The sequence below is a fragment of the Sebastes umbrosus genome, chromosome 8 (genome assembly GCF_015220745.1).
Source record: "Sebastes umbrosus isolate fSebUmb1 chromosome 8, fSebUmb1.pri, whole genome shotgun sequence".
NCBI classification, from domain to species: Eukaryota; Metazoa; Chordata; class Actinopteri; order Perciformes; family Sebastidae; genus Sebastes; species Sebastes umbrosus.
In genome coordinates this window covers 21878076-21900940 of record NC_051276.1, presented here as the reverse complement: position 1 = coordinate 21900940, position 22865 = coordinate 21878076, and the positions used below count along the sequence as shown (strand labels likewise).

The 22865-nt window shown below is 42.9% G+C and overlaps 3 protein-coding genes across 5 annotated transcripts in view; 2 read left to right on the top strand and 1 right to left on the bottom strand.

Moving 5' to 3' along the window:
- The window catches only part of snrnp200 (small nuclear ribonucleoprotein 200 (U5)), a 29483-nt gene extending 18871 nt beyond the window's left edge, over positions 1 to 10612 (top strand). For both annotated transcript variants that reach the window (XM_037778530.1, XM_037778529.1), the window contains exons 6-44: positions 83 to 181; positions 303 to 455; positions 557 to 656; positions 749 to 885; positions 978 to 1055; positions 1206 to 1379; positions 1481 to 1618; positions 1717 to 1872; positions 1973 to 2143; positions 2226 to 2419; positions 2524 to 2647; positions 2771 to 2920; positions 3036 to 3278; positions 3364 to 3552; positions 3646 to 3843; positions 3956 to 4108; positions 4195 to 4275; positions 4561 to 4644; positions 4865 to 4971; positions 5058 to 5176; positions 5263 to 5417; positions 5494 to 5683; positions 5775 to 5948; positions 6108 to 6268; positions 6351 to 6578; positions 6684 to 6875; positions 6976 to 7154; positions 7264 to 7415; positions 7509 to 7617; positions 7712 to 7820; positions 7921 to 8110; positions 8230 to 8394; positions 8534 to 8655; positions 8776 to 8919; positions 9013 to 9189; positions 9284 to 9444; positions 9554 to 9635; positions 9735 to 9827; positions 9939 to 10612. In XM_037778530.1, coding sequence (XP_037634458.1) covers positions 83 to 181; positions 303 to 455; positions 557 to 656; positions 749 to 885; positions 978 to 1055; positions 1206 to 1379; positions 1481 to 1618; positions 1717 to 1872; positions 1973 to 2143; positions 2226 to 2419; positions 2524 to 2647; positions 2771 to 2920; positions 3036 to 3278; positions 3364 to 3552; positions 3646 to 3843; positions 3956 to 4108; positions 4195 to 4275; positions 4561 to 4644; positions 4865 to 4971; positions 5058 to 5176; positions 5263 to 5417; positions 5494 to 5683; positions 5775 to 5948; positions 6108 to 6268; positions 6351 to 6578; positions 6684 to 6875; positions 6976 to 7154; positions 7264 to 7415; positions 7509 to 7617; positions 7712 to 7820; positions 7921 to 8110; positions 8230 to 8394; positions 8534 to 8655; positions 8776 to 8919; positions 9013 to 9189; positions 9284 to 9444; positions 9554 to 9635; positions 9735 to 9827; positions 9939 to 10088 — 5781 coding nt within the window. In that variant the 3' untranslated portion in view covers positions 10089 to 10612. The remainder of the gene's footprint in view (positions 1 to 82; positions 182 to 302; positions 456 to 556; positions 657 to 748; positions 886 to 977; positions 1056 to 1205; positions 1380 to 1480; positions 1619 to 1716; positions 1873 to 1972; positions 2144 to 2225; positions 2420 to 2523; positions 2648 to 2770; positions 2921 to 3035; positions 3279 to 3363; positions 3553 to 3645; positions 3844 to 3955; positions 4109 to 4194; positions 4276 to 4560; positions 4645 to 4864; positions 4972 to 5057; positions 5177 to 5262; positions 5418 to 5493; positions 5684 to 5774; positions 5949 to 6107; positions 6269 to 6350; positions 6579 to 6683; positions 6876 to 6975; positions 7155 to 7263; positions 7416 to 7508; positions 7618 to 7711; positions 7821 to 7920; positions 8111 to 8229; positions 8395 to 8533; positions 8656 to 8775; positions 8920 to 9012; positions 9190 to 9283; positions 9445 to 9553; positions 9636 to 9734; positions 9828 to 9938) is intronic.
- A 3-nt stretch (positions 10613 to 10615) lies between these two features.
- ciao1 (cytosolic iron-sulfur assembly component 1) lies at positions 10616 to 15717 on the bottom strand. 2 transcript variants are annotated; one of them, XM_037778534.1, is made up of 8 exons: positions 14895 to 15717; positions 14547 to 14797; positions 13279 to 13427; positions 13088 to 13199; positions 12863 to 12951; positions 12573 to 12774; positions 11540 to 11609; positions 10616 to 11114 (listed from the first exon to the last, which is right to left on the bottom strand). In XM_037778534.1, exons 2-8 carry the CDS (start codon positions 14683 to 14685, stop codon positions 10880 to 10882), a joined length of 996 nt encoding a protein of 331 aa, XP_037634462.1. In that variant the 5' UTR covers positions 14686 to 14797; positions 14895 to 15717; the 3' UTR covers positions 10616 to 10879. The 2 variants fall into 2 exon arrangements, with proteins under 2 accessions (XP_037634462.1, XP_037634463.1); XM_037778535.1 differs by having other exon boundaries at positions 14547 to 14773; positions 15422 to 15717.
- Positions 15718 to 18047: 2330 nt separating this feature from the next.
- On the top strand, positions 18048 to 20831 carry LOC119493682 (zinc-binding protein A33-like). The gene has a single exon (XM_037779184.1). The coding sequence runs from the start codon at positions 18343 to 18345 to the stop codon at positions 19789 to 19791; it is 1449 nt and encodes a 482-aa protein (XP_037635112.1). The 5' UTR covers positions 18048 to 18342; the 3' UTR covers positions 19792 to 20831.
- The last annotated feature ends 2034 nt before the right edge of the window (positions 20832 to 22865 follow it).

Below are 22865 nucleotides of genomic sequence, written 5' to 3'. Positions count from 1 at the left end.
CAACTCTTAAGTTATCCCTGATTTTGGAGCTGCAAGTTCTGGGTTTATGGGTCATTTATCTTTATTTTTCCTTTTTATTTAGGAGGGGGATGAAGACCAGTTTGGAGAGGTACGAGACGAACACTCGGATGAAGACAGCGAAGGAGAGGAGGCAGGTGTCGGCTGCGCTCTTTCAGCCAACGTAAGTGTAACATCTGACTCAATATTTGAACTGAATTAAACCAGTGTATTATTTACAGAGATAGTTGTATCTTATTGCACACTACACTACACAGAAAGTAAATAAATTACTCTTTATTTAGCTTGGTGCCACAGGCGACGTGATGACGGTGAAGAAAAAAGATCTACATCCTCGAGACATTGATGCCTTTTGGCTCCAGCGTCAGCTCAGCCGTTTCTATGACGATGCCATCGTCTCCCAAAAGAAAGCCGATGAAGTCTTGGAAATCCTCAAGGTACAGTATGTCTGGCATCTGGTGTGCTGGGAGCTTTTTGTTTAGCACACACGTGTGCATTTTTGGGCCTCGCTCATCCATTGTGTGTCTTTATTCCACAGACGGCCAGCGATGATAGAGAATGTGAGAACCAGCTGGTGTTGCTGCTCGGCTTCAACACCTTCGATTTCATCAAAATCCTCCGTCAGCATCGCCGCATGAGTAAGTCAGCGGGGTACATCGAGGTTGTTTCAAATGATTGGATCTTGTGCCTTTTTTTTGAAGTTAATCACTTTCTTTCTTCTGACACACAGTTCAGTATTGTACCATGCTGGCGAGTGCTCAGAGTGAGGCAGAAAAGGAGCGGATCATAGGAAAGATGGAGTCTGATCAGGAGCTGTCGAAGATCCTTTACCAGCTGCAAGAGACGGAGAAGGAGGATATTATTCGGGTAAGCTTGTAAACGTATGCAAGAAATTGCATCAAAGTATCTCTTTAGTTTAGTCCATCACATCTGTTATTCATGGGTTTTTGTGTTCTTAGGAGGAACGATCTCGCAGGGAGAGGGTGAGGAAGTCTCGTGTTGATGACTTGGAAGCGATGGACATCGACCATGGAGAGGTAAATAATGTGTTCATATATCAACGGCACATCATGCAAGCTACCTATGGTATTTGTCCCTATAAACTAACCCAAGATTACATTGGGGTAGTAAAATAGTATCAGTTATGTATACACTAAGGTTGACATGTCGTTCTTTTTATCCTACAGTCATTGGCACCTCGACAGTTGCTGGACCTTGATGACCTGGCCTTCACACAGGGGAGCCATTTCATGGCCAACAAGCGTTGCCAACTGCCAGATGGCTCATTTCGCAAACAGCGCAAAGGCTACGAAGAAGTCCACGTGCCTGCCCTCAAACCCAAGCCGTTTGCGGACGATGAGGTTCGTTGGTTACGCGTCTCATTACAGAAAACTATGCAGCAACTAGTGCAAACGTTTCAGTGATGAGCAGTCCTTCATTCAGCATATTGTTGTCTCATCAGGTGCTTGTTCCCATCGAGAAGCTGCCCAAGTATGCACAGGCTGGATTTGAAGGGTTCAAAACCCTGAATCGCATCCAGAGCAAACTCTACAAGACGACCTTGGAGACGGACGAGAACCTGCTAGTGTGTGCACCTACGGTAAGTTAACTTTGTTAAAGCCAAAAGCTTTGTAACAGTTCCCCCCCCCCCACCAAGTGAGTTTTCTCCTATAATTTGGTTATTCTTTGTGCACACAGGGAGCCGGTAAGACTAACGTTGCTTTGATGGCAATGCTGAGAGAAATTGGAAAGCACATAAACCTGGATGGAACCATCAATGTGGATGACTTCAAAATCATCTATATTGCGCCCATGCGTTCGCTAGTACAGGAGATGGTGGGAAGTTTCAGTAAGGTGAGTCCCACCTCTGTCCTGCAGAGATTTTTATACATGAAATCAATCATTCAGTGGCTGTGTGGTTTTAGTGATTTACTTACGTTCTCCCTTTTCACAGCGCTTGGCAAGTTACGGCATTACCGTTTCCGAGCTGACAGGAGACCACCAGCTGTGTAAAGAGGAGATAAACGCCACACAAATCATTGTGTGCACCCCTGAGAAATGGGACATCATCACCCGTAAAGGCGGAGAGCGTACCTACACCCAGCTAGTGCGCCTCATTATCATTGTAAGTGCTGCGAACGGTTCCGTCGTGCAGTACACGTTTAATTTTACGTGCAGATGATTTGACATAAAACTCTCACCTGCAGGATGAAATCCACCTGCTGCACGATGACCGCGGACCCGTGTTGGAATCTCTGGTGGCGAGGACCATCCGCAACGTGGAGCTGACCCAGGAGGATGTGCGTCTGCTGGGCCTCAGCGCCACACTGCCCAACTACGAGGATGTGGCTACCTGCCTGCGTGTAGATCCCGCCAAGGGACTCTTCTACTTCGACAACAGGTACGCCCTTTGGAGAATGACGAGGACACTTTCCATTAACGGCTATATGTGTTTTCTCGTTTGCATGTTCATCTCTGATAACCGCATTTTTTTGTTCTCTGTAGTTTCCGCCCGGTGCCCCTTGAGCAGACTTATGTCGGCATCACAGAGAAGAAGGCCATCAAACGTTTCCAGATCATGAATGAGATCGTCTATGAAAAGATAATGGAGCATGCTGGCAAGAACCAGGTGAGTCGTCTCTGACTTGTTTTTCCCCAAAGGGGGAAACTTTGACTATAATTACATGCATGCAGTTGCCTCACTCTACACGCTGATTTTGGGAGACTCCTGACATTCACTTGTCTCCATCAGGTGCTGGTATTTGTCCACTCCAGGAAGGAGACGGGAAAGACAGCTAGGGCCATAAGAGACATGTGTTTGGAGAAGGACACGCTGGGACTTTTCCTCAGAGAGGGTTCAGCATCGACTGAAGTGTTGAGAACTGAGGCTGAGCAGTGCAAGGTGAGCCAACACCGCTAACCTGAAACTTCACCGCAACAAAATAAGATGAAATTCAGAGTTTCTTTCGTGCTCGTTCAGAACCCTGTCAGACTCACACCTGAACTTTCTCATCCAGAACCTCGAACTGAAGGATTTGCTGCCTTACGGCTTCGCGATCCACCACGCTGGTATGACCAGAGTGGACCGTACGCTGGTGGAGGATCTGTTTGCCGATCGACACATCCAGGTTCTGGTGTCCACGGCTACTCTGGCTTGGGGTGTCAACCTGCCGGCACACACCGTCATCATTAAAGGCACTCAGGTGTACAGCCCGGAGAAAGGCAGATGGACTGAACTCGGAGCCCTGGACATTTTGCAGGTGAGTCTGTGCAGGATACTAAACTGCAGGAAAGAGTGCTTTGTACCTCTCACTAACAGTAATAACCCTCAATGTCTTATTTCAGATGCTTGGACGAGCCGGCCGTCCTCAGTACGACACCAAAGGAGAGGGAATCCTGATCACGTCCCACGGAGAGCTGCAGTACTATCTGTCCCTGCTCAACCAGCAGCTACCCATAGAGAGTCAGATGGTGTGCAAGCTGCCGGACATGCTCAATGCTGAGATAGTGCTGGGCAATGTGCAGACCGTAAAGGTTAGTGGCATGTAAATCAGATGCATAAGGAGCTGATTAAATGTTCTATTTCTTTTACAATTTCTGTAATTTCTCATATTTTTGTTGTGTCAGGACGCTGTGAACTGGCTCGGCTACACCTACCTGTATGTGCGCATGCTCCGCAACCCCACCCTGTACGGCGTCTCCCACGACGACCGGAGTGCAGACCCCCTGCTGGAGAGACGCAGGATGGACCTGGTGCACACAGCAGCCAACGTCCTGGACAAGAACAGCCTCGTCAAATACGACAAGAGGACTGGCAGCTTCCAGGTATGCACACAGCTCAGCCGCTTATCATCTCTTAATTATTTATTTAATGCCATGTTAGTGATTAGTTCGCTTTGGGATTTTAATGGTTGTCTTTTCTTTTTTTAACCTGAAGGTTACAGACCTGGGACGCATCGCCAGTCACTTCTACATCACCCATGACTCCATTCAAACTTACAACCAGCTGCTGAAGCCCACTCTCAGTGAGATTGAGCTCTTCAGAGTCTTCTCACTTTCCTCAGAGTTCAGGAACATCACAGTGAGAGAGGTACGGTTGTCTCCAGACAGTCACGGTCGACATAAATCCATTGAACACGCTGAATGTAAATACTGACATGTTGCCGTGTCTTTTAGGAGGAGAAGCTGGAACTTCAGAAGCTGCTGGAAAGAGTTCCCATACCTGTGAAGGAAAGCATTGAGGAGCCCAGTGCTAAGGTAACATTCATAACAAGTGACCAGTTTGTAAAAAATACATTAAATTGTCAATAACATTATTTTGGTTTGTGTAGACTTTACGACTAAGATGAACCTCTCTGTGGTGCTTTAGTATCAAACTAACTAGTTTTCAACGTGTCGTTTAGTGTTGACTTTGCACCCTAACTTAAGAGAGAAGATGTGTACAGGTGGTGCAACAGGCTGCCGGCGTGCAGATTCACTAGCAGTGTCACTAAGTTGCATTAATTATATCCCAATAAAAGTGGCCCTGTCTTATCATTTCAGATCAACGTGCTGCTCCAGGCGTTCATCTCTCAACTCAAACTGGAAGGCTTTGCTCTCATGGCCGACATGGTGTACGTTACACAGGTACGTCAGAACTCGCTTTCATCATTGTCAAAGAAATTTCCCTTGTACATGTGTTTTAATATTGGTTTTCTGAAAATGTTGCTGCCAAACATAACCGTTTATTTCGTTATCAACATTAATTTAATAGTATTCATCTATTTTATTCATGTTGGTAAGGAAATAAACAAAGTTTTTGTTCTTGAATTGAAGTTGATTTTGAATTAATTTGTATTCCCTACAGAGTGCTGGAAGGTTAATGCGTGCCATATTTGAGATCGTTCTCAACAGAGGCTGGGCTCAACTGACAGACAAGACCATGAATCTTTGCAAGATGATTGACAAGAGAATGTAAGTGTGTCGCTCATTCCGCTCCAAACAGGCTGTGCGGTGTTTTGTGTGCCGATGCTAATCTTCTGTATCTCCGTTCTCTGCAGGTGGCAGTCGATGTCTCCTCTGCGACAGTTCAAGAAGTTGCCAGAGGAAGTGATCAAGAAGATCGAGAAGAAGAACTTCCCCTTTGAGCGTCTCTACGACCTCAACCACAATGAGATTGGTGAGTTTTCGTCCCCTCGCAGCATGCTCACTGAATTCCCTCCTCAGCCTGGAGAGTGACTAAAAGCCATACATTTAATTTTTCAGGCGAGCTGATCCGAATGCCCAAAATGGGGAAGACCATCCACAAATACGTCCACCAGTTCCCCAAACTGGACCTGGCTGTCCACCTGCAGCCCATCACCCGCTCTACTCTGAAAGTGGAGCTCACCATCACGCCTGACTTCCAGTGGGACGACAAGGTTAGTAGTTAGACCCATGATGCGCTGCAACAATCTCTGTTTCTTAGCATGCTGACACTTTCCTTTCCCCACTTAGATTCATGGATCGTCTGAAGCTTTCTGGATCCTGGTTGAGGATGTGGACAGTGAGGTCATCCTCCACCACGAGTACTTCCTGCTCAAAGCCAAGTACGCCCAGGACGAACACCTCGTGACTTTCTTTGTCCCAGTGTTCGAGCCTCTGCCGCCGCAGTACTTCATCCGCGTGGTCTCAGACCGATGGCTCTGTACGTAAAATTCATTGAAACCTTATGGAGTTCACACAATGTTTATGTAAGCATTTCAACCAACTGCTTTATTTTTTCTGTTTCTTCTCAGCCTGTGAGACTCAGCTCCCGGTATCCTTCCGTCACTTGATCCTACCAGAGAAGTACCCCCCGCCTACTGAGCTGCTGGACCTGCAGCCGCTGCCCGTCACTGCTCTCAGGAACTCCGCCTTCGAGGCTCTCTACCAGAACAAGTTCCCCTTCTTCAACCCTATTCAGACACAAGGTACAGAACGAGTCTGCCAATCTGTACCCCACTTTCCATCATCATTGAATCAAACGATAGCTTTCCCATTTGTGGTTCTTCAGGCGAAAGAGTGCTCAGAGGCTCTCTGTCCATTTCACATTGTTTTCTTCATTGGTTGTGTTATTTCTGTCGCTCCAGTGTTCAACGCCGTGTACAACAGTGACGATAACGTGTTCGTGGGAGCTCCCACCGGCAGTGGAAAGACCATCTGTGCAGAGTTTGCTATTCTGAGGATGCTGCTGCACAACGCAGAAGGTCGCTGTGTCTACATCACCCCAATGGAAGCACTGGCCGAACAGGTATGAAGTCGGTTGGAAGTGTGTTTATGTCCACATTGCTTATTTTTTTTTCCATCTAACATGTCAATTTTTTGTTACTCAGGTGTTTGTCGACTGGCACCAGAAGTTCCAGGATATCCTGAACAAAAAGGTGGTGCTGCTGACGGGAGAAACTAGCACGGATCTGAAGCTCTTGGGAAAGGGGGACATTATTGTCAGCACCCCCGACAAATGGGACATCCTGTCTCGCCGCTGGAAACAGAGGAAGAACGTCCAGAACGTCAGCCTCTTCATCGTGGACGAGGCCCACCTCATCGGAGGAGAAAATGGAGTAAGAACACAATACGTTTCACGTCCTACGCATTAGGTGTGCACTGCAAATAGTCATTTGTAGACTGTGCGTCATGTTAATGTCCTTTTTGTTTCTTTTCATCAGCCTGTGCTAGAGGTCATCTGCTCCAGGATGAGGTACATCTCCTCTCAGATCGAGCGCCCCATCCGCATCGTGGCCCTCAGCTCGTCTTTGTCCAACGCCAAAGACGTGGCCCACTGGCTGGGCTGCAGCACCACAGCCACGTTCAACTTCCACCCCAACGTCAGACCCGTGCCTCTGGAGCTGCACATCCAGGTCTGTAAACTGCGTCAGCAAAAATAGGGATACACAAATGTGCAGCCGGCAAGAGAACATAAATTCCTGATTTGCTGCTAACTTCTCTGGTCTGTTTTAGGGCTTCAACGTGAGTCACACTCAGACTCGCCTGCTGTCCATGGCTAAGCCGGTGTACCACGCCATCATGAAGCACTCTCCCTCCAAGCCGGCCGTGGTGTTCGTCCCGTCCCGCAGACAGACTCGCCTCACGGCCATCGACATCCTCACCTTCTGTGCTGCTGACGTGGTTCCTCAGAGGTCAGTCGTGCACAATGACATCATGCCTGTAGATGAGGAGTAGACTGTGACGGTGTCTTATGTTACATCTCGACGCTGGACGAAAAACTAAATGTTTGTCTCTCTGTAGGTTCTTGCATTGCGCTGAGAAAGACCTCGCTCCATTCCTTGAGAAAATAAATGACTCAACTCTGAAAGAGACTCTGGCCAACGGCGTGGGCTACCTGCACGAGGGCCTGTCTGCAACCGAACGCAGAATAGTGGAGCAGCTCTTCAACTCGGGTACGACTCGCTCCTGCTCTGCACTTCCAGCTCGGTCTATGGAGGTTTAGGACTAAATAATGATTTCTCTTGTCCTTCTCCTTTTTTTTACAGGCGCAGTTCAGGTGGTGGTGTCCTCTCGTTCACTCTGCTGGGGCATCAACATCTCCGCACACCTCGTCATCGTCATGGACACCCAGTACTACAATGGCAAAATCCATGCGTAAGGCTCCCACTAGTTTGATGCTCTCACTGAGGCGTGTTCTATGCATAATATGTATTGTGTTGGTGACATTCTCCTCTTTTTTTCCCCTCAGATATGTGGACTATCCCATATATGACGTCCTCCAGATGGTGGGCAAGGCGAACAGACCCATGCTAGATGATGAGGGACGCTGTGTTATCATGTGTCAGGGCTCCAAGAAGGTAGAGAGACCTCAGTTGCTTGTCTTCGGTTTTGAAAACTGTGAGTTGCGACAGTAAGAACGAACCAAACAGTTTTTGTTTTTCTTCCTTTTCTTGATAGGACTTCTTCAAGAAGTTCCTGTACGAGCCGCTGCCGGTGGAGTCTCACTTGGACCACTGCCTCCATGACCACTTCAATGCCGAGATCGTCACCAAGACTGTGGAGAACAAGCAGGACGCCGTGGACTACCTGACATGGACGTTCCTCTACCGCCGTATGACCCAGAACCCCAACTACTACAACCTGCAAGGTGAGTCTCATCCTGTCGGCTTTTAAAAAGCAAAGAACTGTTTAAAAAAAATAATAAATATGTTTTTTACTTATACTGGATCAACTCCTAAATGTCAAGTTTTGTGTCAACCTTGTCAGGCATGTCCCATCGTCACCTGTCGGACCACCTGTCTGAGCTGGTGGAACACACGCTACATGACCTGGAGCAGTCCAAGTGCATCAGCATAGAGGACGAGATGGATGTAGCGCCACTCAATCTGGGCATGATCGCTGCCTATTACTACATCAACTACACCACCATCGGTTTGTGCCAACACAACTGTCCTATCACACTCGCTGAAAATCATTGCCTGATTATCATTGCCTGTCATAGATCCTTTATGTATGAAGAAATGTGTTGAATTCACACATAACTGACTTGTTGTTTGGTTGGGTTTGACAGAGTTGTTCAGCATGTCCCTGAACGCCAAGACAAAGATCCGTGGATTGATCGAGATCATCTCCAATGCTGCCGAGTACAAGAACATTCCCATTAGACATCACGAGGATGCACTTCTCCGACAGGTAAACAAACATATCTCCAATATAATGAACCACTCTTAGCACATCACAGTAATATTAACAGTTCTCTACTTAGTCAGTATGGAACTGATTGTGTTGGAACAACCTATTTTTCTATTTCAGTTGGCACAGAAAGTGCCCCACAAACTGAACAACCCGAAGTTCAACGATCCCCACGTTAAGACCAACCTGCTGCTGCAAGCCCACCTCTCCAGGATGCAGCTGAGTGCTGAGCTGCAGTCGGACACAGAGGACATCCTGAGCAAGGTACACATTTGTGGGGATTGTGGCGCGGAGTGGGGAGAAATTCTGGATTGGATTCCAGTGCGCATATTAAACCTGCGTGTTGTGCTTTTGTAGGCGGTTCGTCTGATCCAGGCCTGCGTTGACGTGCTGTCCAGTAACGGCTGGCTGAGTCCCGCACTGGCAGCTATGGAGCTGGCTCAGATGGTCACCCAGGCCATGTGGTCCAAGGACTCATACCTCAAACAGCTGCCCTTCTTCACCTCAGAGCACATCAAGCGCTGCACAGATAAGGTACGTCAGTGTTCTCTCGTTCTACTAAATCCTAAAATCAAACTCTTGCTTTCAAAACTACACTGACGAGCTTATCCCTGCTCTTTTCCATCAGGGTGTGGAGAGCATCTTTGACATCATGGAGATGGAGGATGAAGACAGAACTGCTTTGCTGCAGCTCTCAGACGTCCAGATGGCCGACGTGGCTCGCTTCTGTAACCGCTACCCCAACATCGAGCTGTCGTACGAAGTAGCAGAAAAGGAAAACATCAAGAGGTGTGTATGGATTCTGTCAGTGGTGGTGCCTTCAGTAATTACTGGATGAATACATAGTCATTTCTATTTTTTGGCATATGTTGATGTTTATTTCCATGTTTCTTTACAGTGGCAGTCCAGTTCTGGTCCAGGTTCAGCTGGAGAGAGAGGAGGAAGTGACCGGGCCGGTCATTGCACCTCTTTTCCCACAGGTAAACACCATGGGTTTTTCCATTTTGCATTTCCAAGAGTTTCTTATTTATAATATTTTTTTTATTTACTATTTTTGTAAATCATTTTCATTATTACAGAAACGTGAGGAGGGCTGGTGGGTGGTGATCGGAGACCCCAAGTCTAACAGCCTCATCTCTATCAAGAGGCTGACTCTCCAGCAGAAAGCAAAGGTTAGTCAGAGTCGCCCACTACATATGACCCATGACCAGTAGAAATGCTCTTTAAACCAACAGAGGCCTCATTTTGTTCATGTGTTGTTGTCCCCCCCCCCTCCTCTGCAGGTCAAGCTGGACTTTGTCGCACCAGCGATGGGCGTTCACAACTACACCCTGTACTTCATGAGTGACGCATACATGGGCTGTGACCAGGAGTACAAGTTCAGCGCGGACGTGAAGGAGGCCGACAGCGAGGGAGACAGCGACTCGGACTGATCAGTAACATGATTATTGCATTATTTTGTTTGATTTCGAGAGGGATTAGTAGGCGTTTTTGTTTTTTTACTGTAGATATTCAGCCTGTTTCATGGCCCTTCATTGTCTGTAAGCATGTCATTATCTCGTGGAAATAAGTCATTTTATTCAGTACCTTTCATTTTAAATCACCCGAATGATGTACACCAGTCCAGAATTAAAGTGTACAGGATCAGTACAGTTAATATAATTAGTCATGTATTACAGATGCATGGCAACCTGCTCACTGAGTGTATTAGGTCTATAAAACTTTGTGATCTACTGTCAGTTTTCAGGTCTTGCTAAAATTAGATTAAAGGTTGAAAAAAAGTCAGTGATGCTATGCTCCTTTTCCAGATTGGGTCTTCAAATACAAGGAAAACTGTCCAGTTATATTTTTGGACTTAAATTGTTTTGTTATGAAATCTAATTCTTGGACTGGTCTCAATGTTTTTAGTATGATGTGCTGTCTGGAATATTTTTTGCAATAAAAAGAAGCCACACAATTGTTTTTAAATGTCAATAAATTCTTAATTCAGCTGTTATAAAGACATATGTAGACTTACAAAGCACAAGATGCGGTGAAGTATTCAGTTTAGAAACAGACATGACAGGTGACCACCGTAATATCAAGCTGAATCCAGCCGAGCTATCCGGATAAGCTGTAAAAGTTGAATGAACAATATTGCGTGGTGACCTCAGAAACACACAGTCCCTGTGTAGCTTGCAATAACGTTTTTTTCGTTCAGTGAGAGGCCAGTTATGTTCACTGTTCAGTCTTCCTCTTGGAACCTCCAGATGGTGATCTCTCCGTCATCGCTGCAGGCGGCCAGGAGTCCGGCCTCCTTTGGGTTCCATGCGACACAGTTGACATCCTGGGTGTGAGCTTTGGTCGCCCGAGCAACCAGCGAGAACACCGGCTGGTCCGGATCGGCCGTCTCATCCTCCTTAAACACTCGCACCGTATCGTCACCACACGCTGTTGCCAAGGCGCCAGTCAGCCGACACCTGAACAAGGATCACTGTTTTCAGTTTGATCTGACATGATGACAAATTCCAGTGCATGCAAACATGTGAAAATGACATACTGAGCTAGTGCTCTATTAGCAGGTTTCTTGCAATTCTTTCTTGTACACAGAGTGCAGCTGACATGATTTTACTCGTGTCAATTTATCCTCTGAACCAATACTATGGAAGGCTGTGCAAGTTTACCCTCATATGCTACATTTTCCTTGCGTTTAATCAGATTCACCCTATAACATGGAAAAATAAATTCAAAGCATTCCGTGACGTGGCAGAGAACGTGTGGCGATGTGATGAGATAACCTTAGTGAAGGAGCAGACTGATCCACAGATCTCAACAAGCCGAGAGTACAACCAGCGCTCGGAGTGCGTTGTGCCTATACGGTATATGAAAATGAGATGGGTCTTACCAGGCGACATCATACACTGTCCGTCCATGGTACCCAGACAGAGTGCAAACACACTTCCACGACGAGTCTCCTGTTTAACAAGCAGAGCAGGGGAAAAAGTTAGATAAAATAGTGCAGCAGCATCTGTCTACTTAGACCTAAAAAAATTAAAATGTGTATAGATAAATTCAAGTATGTAACTGATATTAAATGTCTCCAATGGTATGCAGCTGCTCCACTTGTTAGTCTTCTAGAGCTTACTGTGTTCTTTGTCTGCTGAAGTGCTTTGTGTTGGTAAAACTTATCAATAATTAAATTGATACATACTGTATATGATATTTTTATGACATACTATACTATGATATTTTAATGACATACTATATGATATTTTTATGACATACTACACTGATATTTTGAATGACATTTTTATGGCAAACTATACTATGATATGTTAATCACATACTATATTATGATATATTTAGGGCAAACAACACTATGCTATTTATATAACATACTGTACTGTGACATATTTATGACATAATATACTATGCCATTTTTACGACAAACTATACTATTATATTTTTTTACATTTTTATGACTTTTATGGCATACTAAAATATTGTTATTTTTTTCTGTCAGTCAATTAAATATTTAATGACATACTATACTATGATATTTGTATGGCAAGCTACACTATGATATATTTATGGCAAACAATACTATGCTATTTTACAGAGATGTAAGAGCATTTTCTAATTAAGTATCTAGTTATTATGGAATACACATGTTTTTAGGAGTCTATTCACACGGATACAGGCTAATGAAAATAACATTACTTGTGTAAAAAATTGAAAATATGAAACAATGATAGGCTAATTAGGCCTTTTTTTAAAAGTCTGGCCCCACAGTGTCTGCTTAGAAAAATTCTGGTCCTTGGACAAATGTAGTTGCCGACCCCTGTACTATATTATGACATTTTGTATGCTAATTTTATGGCATACTACACTTTGACTTTTTTTTTATGACATACTGCTTACTACCACTAACATCTCACCCTGTCCACTTTCATTGGGAGACTCTTTCCAAATCTTCACGGTGCGGTCATCGCTGCAGGAGGCCAGCCTATGTCCAGTTGGATCAAAAGTCAAACTCCAGACTGTGGACGTGTGTCCTTGCAAGGTGGCCTTGCACTCCCAGTCATCATCCTCTTCCTTGTAAATACAAATGTTGTTGTCGTAGCTGCATGAAGCCAGGAGCTGTGTAAACACATGGGAAAAACATAGTAAGATAGTGATGCAACACATTGAGAAATCATTCGGGTGCATAGATCAGAGGGTGACCTACCTCCTGGGTCGGGTGCCACACAATATGCTTGACGTCTTGTGTGTGAGAGTTCACAACGGTAACACACTCATACTCATCTTCTTCATCCACTGTGAAACGCAAAGAGAAAGAGATCATTTCCATGGACATACGAAGAGATAGATCAGTAGGTTTGCTGATTTCCTGCTATGAATTAGATTCATGGCATGCATCTGGGGTTGTGACACACTGTAGTTTAACACAAACCTTCCCAGACCCAGACACTCTTGTCTCGGCTACATGTTGCCAGCAGATTCCCCGAAGGTGCCCACGCCACACACTTGACCTCATTTTCATGTCCTTCCAACACAGTCAAACTCTAGAAGACAAGGTGAAACTCTGGGTAAAATCTACAAAAGATACAGCATTTAAAGTGAAGATTAAACATCTCATCTCACCTCAAAATCATCATTCTTCTTTTTCCAGATGCATGTGGTTGCATCGAAGCTGGCAGAGGCCAGATAATTCCCACAGGGAGACCACGCCACTTTCCTCACAGTGCGCTGGTGTCCATCCTGGACCACACTCTTACATATCCAAGAGTCACCTACAAAAAGAGAAGTCATACCGTTTATACTGAGGCAGCAATCAAATCAATGAGCAAGACAGCTTTAGTGGCAATATGGATTTACAGGATTTGTGCATCAATGTAATGAAGTTCCTTGGTTATTCAAGTATTTAATTAACTGGATTAGCCCAAACAGACACTGCTCTCTAGTTATTTTATCTAACAAATGGTTGAAGATACGGGTATCACATGAAATTAGAAAACCTAAGGAATCCATCGGTACCATGTCATACTAGCTCGTCGGAAGGAGGTTGAATAACGCTCCAAACTTGCACTAAATTTTGGTGAGGAAAAACTGGCATGGACATTTTCAAAGGGGTCAAAGGAGGACGGTCTGCAGGACAGATAATAATGCACACAATGCACTTTCCCTGCACTATATTCACTTTTTAACAGTCTCTTCTGCACTATATTCACTTTTTAACAGTCTCTTCTGCACTTTATTCACTTTTTTAATAGTCCTGTATCACAGTTGTTACCCTGCACTATATTCACTTTTAACAGTTTTCTTCATCTCCTTGTATTTTTTATATCTGGTATATTTTTTTGTACTTTGCACTACTAACTTTTTTACTGCCTTTTTACTAACATGTTTTGCACTATGGAACTGTGATGCTGGAAACTTTCCCTCGGGATCAATAAAGTTACTATCTATCTATCTATCTATCTATCTATCTATCTAACTATCTATCTAACTATCTAACTATCTATCTATCTATCTATCTATCTATCTAACTATCTATCTATCTAACTATCTAACTATCTATCTATCTATCTATCTATCTATCTATCTTACACATAACAAAGGGGAAATAGAAGTGAAGATTATTTGCTATGATTGAAAGTATCTTCACTACTTTGACTGAGTAAAAAGGCAGAAACATAAAACATCTCCATCATGTTGTCTTGTGTTGATCAGCCACCAGAGAGACGCATGGTAAACTAGTAAGACGTGGAGGAACTCCTTATAACTTATAACAGAAATAACATTCACGAGGAGGTAACGTCGAGGAGCTCTGGGTGTCTGTAAGTATCCCAGAAGGAAGTGTAACTAGTTTTAATCAGTAGAAAAGCTGTCCTCTGTAACCGTCATCTCACCCTCTCGTCCCCAGATCCGGATGGCCTTGTCCCCCCCGCATGAGGCCAGCAGCGTCCCGGTCGGGCTCCAGCTGACGAACCAGCACCGAGAGTCCGGGTGTCCGCTCAGTCTCTGGACCAGGGTCAAGTCCTCCTTCATATCTGGACTGCAAACAATATATCTAAAGTTCCTGAGCTGCTGTCACTGCCGGTCCGTCTCCTGTCCGACCGTTACCGCTGACAGTTAACTGACCGTTACCGCTGACAGTTAACTGACCGTTACCGCTGACAGTTAACTGACCGTTACCGCTGACAGTTAACTGACCGTTACCGCTGACAGTTAACTGACCGTTACCGCTGACAGTTAACTGACCGTTACCGCTGACAGTTAACTGACCGTTACCGCTGACAGTTAGCCGTTACCGCTGACAGTTAACTGACCGTTACCGCTGACAGTTAGCCGTTACCGCTGACAGTTAACTGACCGTTACCGCTGACAGTTAACTGACCGTTACCGCTGACAGTTAGCCGTTACCGCTGACAGTTAACTGACCGTTACCGCTGACAGTTAGCCGTTACCGCTGACAGTTAACTGACCGTTACCGCTGACAGTTAGCCGTTACCGCTGACAGTAGTTACCGCTGACAGTTAACTGACCGTTACCGCTGACAGTTAGCCGTTACCGCTGACAGTTAGCCGTTACCGCTGACAGTTAACTGACCGTTACCGCTGACAGTTAACTGACCGTTACCGCTGACAGTTAACTGACCGTTACCGCTGACAGTTAACTGACCGTTACCGCTGACAGTTAACTGACCGTTACCGCTGACAGTTAGCCGTTACCGCTGACAGTTAGCCGTTACCGCTGACAGTTAGCCGTTACCGCTGACAGTTAACTGACCGTTACCGCTGACAGTTAGTAGTTACCGCTGACAGTTAACTGACCGTTACAGTTAACTGACCGTTACAGTTAACTAGCTAACTGACGCGAGATAAACTATAAAACACCACGACGCACTGTAACAACAACCCGCAGAGACACGCAGTAATACCGTCCTAAACAATCCGTTAATACGTCAACTTGAAGAGAAAATGGCAACAACAAAATGAATGCATTTGCACCAAAAGAACGAAGAACAAGTTCACAGATGCGACCAAGCAGGAAATGCCGCCATCTTTGATCGTCACGTGTTTATTGTTTTTTCATCTTCTACTTCTTCTTCGGTGGTTTAAACGGCGGTGGGCAACCAGTGCAATAATGCACATTACCGCCACCTCGTGTTTCGGTCTGAGAGGTGGAAGTAACACAACTTAATAGATAACTAGAAAATTTCGCAAGAAATTTTGACCAGTGTGCCTGGTGCTGGGGGGATGGGGGGGGGGGATGGGGGGCAGATTCAGACTGTCTGAGGTCCATAGTGAGGTCATCACTGTAGGCCCTTTCGCTGCGTGCGTGTCTGTCAGTGGTTGCCATGGTGATTGGGGCGGCCGTGAGGAGTGTTTAGTTTCCTGTTAACATTCAGTAAGAGTTGAGGGATTTTATTTTGAAAAGTAGGTGAATACCTAGTTCCTGTTGTCATACAATGAGGGTTGGGGGCTTTTAATCACAGGTGTAATTAATAACATTAATTATGTCCCTGATCCATTGAAGCCCTGGTTTAGAGCATGCTGGCTCACTGAAATGGCATGATACAGTAAATAGTGTGTGTGTGTGTGTGTGTGTGTGTGTGTTAGTCAGCCTGCACTGATTGGCTAATGTGAATCAGCTGTCTAGCAGCAATCGAAAGTTGCCGTGGTGATTGGCCACTGCTGCAGTGGGACAGTTTATAATAGGAGTTAACCAGAGACGTACATGTCATAAAAGTGCTTCTACGACAGAAACCGTGACTCCTATCACTTAGATTGTTCATGAGACCAGGTAGGAGTCTCTGATGAACAAATGGTGCGACATTTGGGTCTGTAGTTTCAAAAATGTGACCTCGGCGGCAGTTTCGAAAAGTAGTAACTTTTTTCTCTGATCCAAAACATTCTGTGAAATTTAATATGGGGCCCTATGGGAGCGAAGCCTGCAGTTGCTCTCACGTTCAGGCATGTGTCGCCAAATGTGTAAGTCCGACTGATTCCATAGCTACATGACTGCGACCGGCACAAACATACCTACATTTTGATGTATTAATTGTGTATGAGGAGTGGACGTTGTGGGCTACAAAGCAATTCGTTCGGAAAATTTTCAAAAGATTTCAAAGCTTTCCCACACTCTAGCGATGATGTCACGCGCTCTAGCCCTTAACGACCTACGCAATACACACCCATTATAAAATCTGAAGCGGTCTGAAAATTTCACAAAACGTAAACTGCGATTTCGTGAAAACCGTGCCAGCCATCAAAAAATTTCCATTTGGCCAAATAAAGTCCCAAGTCTCGTGACCCGTTTAAACTTTTAATCATGTTTCTACGTTAAAGTATGGCGACTCTGTATGGCCCCAAAGATGAGTGTTTTTGAGCACTCTTCACGTTGATTTTCAATGCATTCCTATGGAACAAAAAATCGCGCTTTCGCGCGATTTTTTCGGAACCGTTGCGCGAATCTCTTAGTCAGGTCATAGCACACGATTCCCGATCATTCCGCACGTTTTGATGTAATTTTTGTACCTGTGCTGGCAACGCTGCCGGAGGAGTAGCGCGGCAAAGTTTAGGCAGAAGTCAGAAGAAGAAAATAAGCCCGACGAATAATAGACCAGTGTGCTTTGCACAAGGCTTTGCCTTGTGCTTCTAGGCACACTGGAATAATGGATAAACAAATATACATATAAACTTGTATATTTGTTTATCTCATAGAATTACTCTTTCTAATTTTATATTTATCAATATTAGCTTGCTGTTAATCAGATATGGTGCTCACAGAAACCCCAGTTCTGTTTGTCAGACATACTGTATGTCCAGAGTATCTAAGAAATGCATCACTGCTGTGTCTCTTGATGTTGTTGTTGTTTCATCAGACACCAGATGAGTCAAATCATCTCAAACACATGATTCAGATTGAATTATATCTCAGACATGAGTCTTTTCAGCTCTTAAGAGGCCAACATTTATTTTGCGCTGCTGTACCATTATCATCAAAACTCATGAATGAATGAATGAATGAATGAGAGAGAAAATGTGCCAGAAAGTAAAACAAATACAGTCAGGTTGAGAGACTTTATGTAGATTCTATATCATGATTATTATTTGTACATATACTCGGACACAATGTGAAAAAACAACAGCCATTTTAGTGAGTTTTCTGCAGGTTTAGAGAGTGCTATATATTTAGTCCAACTGGATAAAACTAACAAAGTCATACAACTGGTTTAGTGTCAGTCAGCCTGTTGAAATGTTCAGTCCTCGTTAGACTAAAACATTACAATCATCTCCTTGTTTTTGGCATTTTATGAACATTTCTATTATTTATTTAGCGAAACAAAACAGGAGAAGTCACAATTATTTATACATATTTTGCATTTTATTTAGTTTTGTCTATGAAAATTGATTATAGAGTTAAAAAAATGAAATGGAATTGTTCTTAATCAAGAGGAAAGTGTTCAACATGACATCCTGACACCATCTGCTGGTGACATAATGACATGGCAGCATTTCTTGCTGATAATAATTCACCCTGTGAGAGAGGAGAGTAAAAATAAAAATAGACTTTGACATTGTTGATCAGAGCTGAGACGCCATTACAGGGTGTGAGATCTCTGCTGGAAAACACACATTTGGAGTATTTGAAGTAATCAAGAGACGGGACAGTAACTCGGTGAGTCTTGCTTTTGAAAGAATGGCTGAAAAACTTGCTGTTGTTGGAAGTTACCTGAACTGCCATGTGTGTTCAGAGACATTCAGAGATCCTGTGTCTCTGAGCTGCAACCACAGCTTCTGTTCAAGCTGCCTGAAGAAATTCTGGGAACAAGCTAAAAACAAAAACTGTCCCATTTGTAAAAGAAAATCCTCAAAGGATCATCTTGTGGTGAACTTTGCACTGAAGGAACTGTCTGACTCGTTTGCTGAGAGACAGAAAGCTGGATCATCTGAGACAGAAAAAGAAGAGAAGAAGGTGGAGGTGGTGTGTAGTAAACATCAAGAAGAGACTAAACTGTTCTGTAAGGATGAAGAGAGAGCTGTGTGTCCTGTCTGTGAGTTTTTTCTCCACCCGGGTCACAAGGTGGTTCCTATAGAACAAGCAGTCAGTGACCTGAAGGTCCAGCTGAAATCTGACTTAAAGTCTCTACAGGACAAGAGGGACAAACACAAACAAGTGGAGAAAACATACAATGAAGTGATTCAACACTCCAAGAAGGAGCTGTTGTCCACAGAGAAGCAGATCAGAGCAGAGTTCAACAAGCTCCAGCAGTTCCTGAAAGAGGAAGAGGAGTCCAGACTGGCAGCTCTGAGGGAGGAAGAGGAGCAGAAGGGGAAGACTATCAGCAGAGAGATGAAGATGATTCAGGAGCACATCTCCTCTCTGTCAGACAGTATCTCTGCTGTTGAAGAAGACCTGCAGAAACACAACGTGCCCTTCCTCAGCAGTTATAAAGCCACTCAGACCAGAGCCAGAGTCCAGTGCTCACTGTCAGATCCACAGCTGGTCTCAGGAGCGCTGGTAGATGTGGCCAAACACCTGGGCAACCTGTCCTTCAGAGTCTGGGAGAAGATGAAGGACAAGGTCCACTTCAGTCCTGTCATTCTGGACCCAAACACTGCAGGCCGTTGGCTCTATCTGTCTGATGATCTGACCAGTGTGAGAAATGGAGACACAATCCAGCAGCTTCCTGACAATCCAGAGAGAAACACTTATTCTACCAATGTTCTGGGCTCTGAGGGCTTCAGCTCAGGGAAACACAGCTGGGAGGTGGAGGTGGGAGACCATCCTCACTGGCTTGTAGGTTTGACTAAAGAGTCAGTTGACAGGAAGGGGAAGATATATGCCTCACCAAAATATGGAATCTGGTGTTTAGCTCATCACAGTGGAAAATACACTAAAGAAGCTGGTGAGACAGTCAGAGTGAAGAAGAGTCTCCAGAGGATCAGAGTCCAGCTGGACTATGACAAGGGGAAGGTGTCCTTCTACGACCCTGAAGACATGACTCACATCTACACTTACAGAGACACTTTCACTGAGAAACTCTTCCCATATTTCAGTATTGGAAAGGCTGGTGATGCTAAAACTGCTGATATCAAAATCTGTCAAACTGAGATTCTCTGTGATGTTCAGACACGTTGGTGTTAGTTCAGACTTTAATCTGACTTCACTGTCCGTCTAGATCTCATTGATATAATCAAGACAATCAACAGTTATAACATAAATACTATTTACTCAATACTTAAACTGCATTACATCATCAAGTCTTAAACTTTCATACAGCTCCAAATCAGTTTACTTAATAACCTGGTTATCAGCATCTTGTGTTTAATCAGACCACAATATAACATCTGCTGTTTCCACTATACCAAACACTTTGTCTCCAGCTGTGTGATTCTTTAAGGGGAGACTCTACAGGTGAATGGGGTAAAATATTTAACTAATAGATATCACCAAATTTGACCGTTTTCTCTGTCAATGGTGAATGATGAATGGTCAACAGTTGATTAGCAGAGTAACACTGTTTCAAATAAAATGTCAATCAAGTTCATCAAATCAACTGAAAATGCATCACTCTATTTTTCAATCCACATTAATTTTCATATCTACACTGTAGCCTACTCAAGGTGACATTTGATGTGACTGCATCATTGGAGCTAAATAAATAAATGCAGCATTGCCTTTGTTTGACTCTGTGGTGGCATCAGCCATCTTCTATGGAGTGGTCTGCTTGGGCAGCAGCATCTGGACTGCTGACAGGAAGAGACTTAACAGACTGGTTAAGAAGTCCAGCTCTGTCCTGGGATGCCCCCTCGACCCAGTGGAGGTGGTGGGAGACAGGAGAATGATGGCTTATCATCCCTGATGGCGAACATGTCCCACCCCATGCAGGACACTTACTGCGGTGTGTGAAAGAGAGATACCGCAGGTCCCTCCTTCCTGCTGCTGTCAGACTCTAATCAACACTGCTCCCAGTAGACTGCACACACCAAAAAACAGAAAATTAATTATTCACTCGTTCATGTGCAATATCAACGTATACCACTGTGCGATATCAATATTACATTTTCTGTTCAATATTTGGCCACAGCTGCCTTCTTGAATATGGTTTCTGTTAAAAGGCCCCTCCCATGTTCTACAGTTATATTAGTTTAGTTTGTTTTTTCCCCCCAAAGCTGTAAAGTATGTACAATTTTTATTTATCTTTTAATGTCAATAAAATTGTGTTTTTCTCATAATTGAAGTGCAATTTGTCATAGAACAGAATAGCACACTAATGATTACTATACAAGTGTGCTATTTTTGAGTGTAACAATGTATACTAATGATATATATCATTAGTGCTAAAGATATACTGAAATACATTTAAGTGTACTTAAGTGTACTATTTTGACACACCATTAAAATGCACTTCAATATACTTAAGTACAACTTTTTTTAACTGATCCGTACGTTTTATGAATACACTTTATTGTATTTCATTTATATTTTAAGTAAACTTCAAAGTCATTACAATTGTAATAAATTATATTTAAAGTGTATTATCCATATATTTTAATTGAATTTAAAATGTATTTTTATATATATATTATAAGTATGTAAACAGTTATCTGAAAAGTGGATTAAAATATACTTTGAGTATAAAAATAATTCATTTTTAAAAAGTGCATCATTAGTAAAAAAAAATGTTTTTACATAAGAACATTTAAGTGCATCATAATGGTGTGTCAAAATAGTACACTTAGTACACTTAATTATGTTTTAGTATATCTTAAGTAGCACTAATGACATATCATTAGTATACTACATTGTTAGTACACTCAAAAATAAAACACTTTAGTACACTATGTACCTATCTACCACATGTGCATATGGAAGTATACCAAGTATACTTAAATTAAGTGAACTTCAGTGCACTTTTTTTTTTAACTGGGTAGTGATGTATTTCCTCTGAGGGGTGCATAGTGGATCCCATGGGAACTTATTTCAGAATAAAATATGAACGGTAGTCAACATGATACATAAAGTGAGAACTGCTCTTAATTTAAGTATACTTGGTATACTTCCATATGGACATGTGATTAGTGTACTAAAGTGTTTAATTTTTGAGTGTACTAACAATGAAGTATACTAATGATATGTCATTAGTGCTACTTAAGATATACTAAAACATAATTAAGTGTACTAAGTGTACTATTTTGACACACCATTAAGATGCACTTAAATGTATTTATGTACATTTGTTTTTTTTTTACTAATGATGCACTTTTTAAAAATGAATTATTTTTATACTCAAAGTATATTTTAATCCACTTTTCAGATAACTGTTGACACACTTATAGTATATATATATAAAAAGACATTTTAAATTAAATTAAAATATGTGGATAATACACTTTAAATATAATTTATTACAATTGGAATGACTTTGAAGTTTACTTAAAATGAAATACAATAAAGTGTATTCATAAAACATACTGATCAGTTAAAAAAGTTGTACTTAAGTATATTGAAGTGCATCCTAATGGTGTGTCAAAATAGTACACTTAAGTGTATTTCAGTATATCTTTAGCACTAATGATATATCATTAGTATACTAAGTACACCTACTCACACAAAAATATATCTTATACTGTATATGTTCTTAATATGCCTTGTACAAAGTATTTCCTTTTATAATTGTAATATAACTTATTATTTTAATGGAGCTTCCCAGCAAAAAGCATTTCACACGATTGTACCTGTATAACCGGTGTGACAATATGTACATCTTGAATCTTGAATCTTGAATACTTTGTTACACTCAAAAATAGCACACTTTAGTACAGTAATCATGAGTGCTATTCTGTTCTATGACAAATTGCACTTCAATTATGAGAAAAACACAATTTTATTGACATTAAAAGATAAAATACAAATGTTACATACTTTACAGCTTTTGGGGGGAAATAAAACTAACTTAACTAACTCATAAAGGAATATCTTATCTTATCTTATCTTATTTAGCTCCAATGATGCAGTCACATCAAATGCCAGCTTGACATGCATCCTGTAAGCAGCCAGATTACACACAGTATTTAAGATAAGATATTCCTTTACTAGTCCCACAGTGGGGAAATGTGCAGTGTACAACAGCAAAGGGGATAGTGCAAAAAACAAGATGCATCAGCTAACACAGTAACAAAAAAAAGAGCTAAACAAAGTGTAACAAAATATGAACC